General features: G+C 35.4%; 1 protein-coding gene across 1 annotated transcript; it reads left to right on the plus strand.

The window, feature by feature from the left end:
• The first annotated feature begins 1921 nt into the window (after nt 1–1921).
• LOC143630989 (uncharacterized) lies at nt 1922–2662 on the plus strand. Its single transcript, XM_077099859.1, has 2 exons — nt 1922–2217; nt 2266–2662. The coding sequence occupies exons 1-2, from the start codon at nt 1922–1924 to the stop codon at nt 2660–2662; spliced, it is 693 nt and encodes a 230-aa protein (XP_076955974.1).
• The last annotated feature ends 853 nt before the right edge of the window (nt 2663–3515 follow it).

Below are 3515 nucleotides of genomic sequence, written 5' to 3' on the forward strand. Positions count from 1 at the left end.
TGCAAAAGAATTCCACTGCCATCGTTCTTGTTGAATGATTTTGCAATATTGTATTGCAAAAGTCAATCCCATTAATTGGTTAATATAGCCTACAACTAAATTGTGAAACATCGATCAGAAGGAAGCAATTGTGTTCAGTTTGGATCAAGGGTAATTGCTTTCAGGTTTTGATTTATATTTCGAATTAGTTTGGTTGTTTGAGTTATCTAATTTAAGTTTAGTTTTACTTCTTGTTTATCCACTGCGTTTACGTAATATTCGTTTTAGAAATCAATTAGAAATACCGTTAAGTTCTTAAGGCCCGAGCCGTTGTATTGTATTGATTTCTGTTGCCCTATCCGACTTCTTTCGGGTCAGCCGCGTACACGTAATACCTAACATGTATTTTTTCTATGTATTTTTCTTCCTTTGTTTTAGTTGAAATTGGTTTGGTTATGTTGTTGCAAGTACATTTATGAAGTTTTGAAGCCGAAGTATGCCGGTTCCAAGCTTAGTTATGGTGTTCCAAGCTAATTGATAGACATTTGCAACATAATTAAAATATTCAAAGTTGGATATAAATGCATAAATTTTGGACATAATTACAAAAAATGTAATTTATGTTTATACCCAATTTCACTCGTTGTCCTTTATATTTAAAATTGACATAATTTGTACTTCACGTTTTTAAATGCTACACAATTTGTTCTTTGACCTTAACCTAGTTGATTTTTCTCTTAAGTCTGGTCATTTATAATGCACATGAGTGCAAATTGGTAATGTTACCAATTTAATAAAAAACATTTTAATGGGTCTTAAAATAAATTTTAAACTCTAACTCTCTCTCTCCCTCTCTCTCTCTCTCTCTCCATCCACCACCGAGCACCACCATCAACCAACCTCCGGTGACCGGCAACCACCATAGTCAAGTACTTCTGACCAAATGTCAACGTTTATGGTGGATATGAGCATATGTAATACGCCACATAACATATGCACCGTATATGTTATACCCCATATAACATGTGCCTATATATATATATATATATATATATATATATATATATATATATATATATATATATATATATATTGTTTTCTTGTTTCTTGTAATTGTAACTTTTCATTCTGTAAAATAAAATCTTCTTTCCCTGCTTATTTTTCTTTTCTTTCTATGTCATCGTTTTTTAACGGTTACATGGTATCGAAGCAGTGCTCTTGATCCTGCTCTTTGTTTCAACCGGTTTCCCTCATTTCATCAGTTTTCTCCCTTTGTCCACTGTTTGTTCTTGATTTTTTGATCATTTTCTTTCATCATTCGTGTTTCTTCAGACATTCATCTCGTTATCTGCTTTAAAAACTCAAATTATTCTCTTTTCTACCTACTTTCATCATTCCAGGAGATTTAACCGTTCAAATCTTACCAAAAGTTCACAACATGTCATATTCTTGTTTTTGAAAAGTTTCTCAAAGTGTCAAATCATTTCATCTTTATTCTCACATAAAATATTGTCAAAATGTTCTTGCTCATATTATACACCATATAACTTACACGGCGCATATCTTTCTTGTCTCCGTATAACTCATACGTCATATATGTTATACGGTGCATAACTTACATGCTGCTTTTCTTATAAGTTCGTTTCTTGTTATTTTTTTCGTTTCTTTTCCTCGTGCGTTTATTTCGTTCTTCTGTGTTCAATGGCAGCCTCGAGTAGTTATGTTCCTCCGACTGTGACCATCGATTCCTCGAACCCTCTCTACCTTCATCCTTTTAATCATCCCAGGATGATCCTTGTTTACAAATTCTTTGATGGTACTGGACTCGGAGCTTCAAAAAGAGAAATGGCGATTCCTTTGTCATCTAAAAACAAGCTTGGTATCATCAACAACACCTTAACCATGCAAAATAACGAGCAACAGCTGGCAGCGTTGCAATGACATGGTGATCACATGGATTCTTAACACTCTCACTCGTGACATCAGTGATAGTGTCTTGTATGCTGAAACTGCTCAGAGTCTTTGGAATGAGCTTAATTCTCGCTTTGGTCAGGCAAATGGTGCTATGTTTTATTTGTTGCAAAAGAACCTTTGCCAAATCACTCGGGGTAGCAAAGATATCTCTACCTACTTTGCTAAAATGAAGTCAAATTGGGATGAGCTAAATGCGATTAATACCATTACCTCATGCACTTGTGGAGCTGCTTATTTTTTTGCTAAGAGAGAGGAAGATCAAAGGTAGATTCAATTTATTGTTGGTCTTAATCCTTGTTATGACACGATCAGAAGTAACATCTTGATGATGCAACCTCTTCCTTATGTCAACCGTGCATATGGTATTCTCATGCAAGATGAGAAGCAAAAGGAAATTCACACCATCACTGATTTCACTACTTCTTCTACATCTATGAATGCAAGTAGTGGAGGTCTCACCAGTGGGGAAACAGGAGAGACTAGAAGAGCTTTGGTGTGTACTCATTGCAAGAGGAATGGGCATTCAGTCAACAAATGCTATAAGCTGATTGGTTTTCCCAAAGACTTCAAATTCACCAAAGGAAAGAAGTTTGCCAACCTTGCTGAAGATCAAGGAAATAGTGGTCAAAATCAGTCTGAACAACACCAAGGAATAACTCAGCAACAATATAATGATTTGGTGGTTTTATTGAAGCAAACTAAAGTTTAATCTAGTACTTCAACTAAATATGCTGCTAACAGTTCCACAACTATCAATAAAGAATTTATCCGAGGTATAATGTCTTGTAATTCTTCAAAACATTACTCCAAATGGATCATTGACACTTGTGCTAATGATCATATGTGCTATGATTGAAATCAGTTTTTAAACATTTCTTTACTTAAAAATTCAATTTTCATCACTCTTCCTAATAGCACATCCATCACAGTTCATCAATATAGAACTGTTCCTTTGACCGGTGACATTTCTTTGTCAAATGTTCTTTTAGTCTCACAGTTTAAACATAATCTTCTTTCTGTCTCAAGATTATGCATTGATACTGATGGTATTGTTCTCTTATCTAAAACTACCCGTGTTTCGCAAGCCCCTTCTCTGAAGCAGCCATAGGTTCTTGGTGATATGCTAAATGGACTTTACCTTCTCGAAGCCACTAAGCATTTTCCTGTCAATTCTTTTGTTTCAAATAATGTTTGTAATTCTATTGTAAGTTGTGAAACTTGGCACAATAGACTTGGTCATTTACCAAGCTACAAACTAAAGCAATTACTGTAACATCCGTAAATTTCCGACCAAAGGTTTAACCTTGTAGTGTTGTGTGCACCTTTCGGGCTTGACCCGGCATTCTTCCGAGAGCTCCTTGCCACCCTCGTAAATGTATTTTACTTAACTTTTCTTACAAGTTCAACAATTAGTAAAGTGGAGGGGCCAGAATGTTATTTTGTTATTATATTTTATATAAAAAAAAAAACTAAACCCTAACCCTAACCCATCACCGATCGGCGCCCCCCTCCCCCTCTCTTCTCGATTTCCGTGCAGGTTTCAACCATTCTCCGGCCTCTCG

The sequence above is a fragment of the Bidens hawaiensis genome, unplaced genomic scaffold, assembly GCF_021521415.1.
Source record: "Bidens hawaiensis isolate Kalapana, Puna unplaced genomic scaffold, B.hawaiensis_p1.1 tig00005873_1, whole genome shotgun sequence".
Taxonomy (NCBI): domain Eukaryota; kingdom Viridiplantae; phylum Streptophyta; class Magnoliopsida; order Asterales; family Asteraceae; genus Bidens; species Bidens hawaiensis.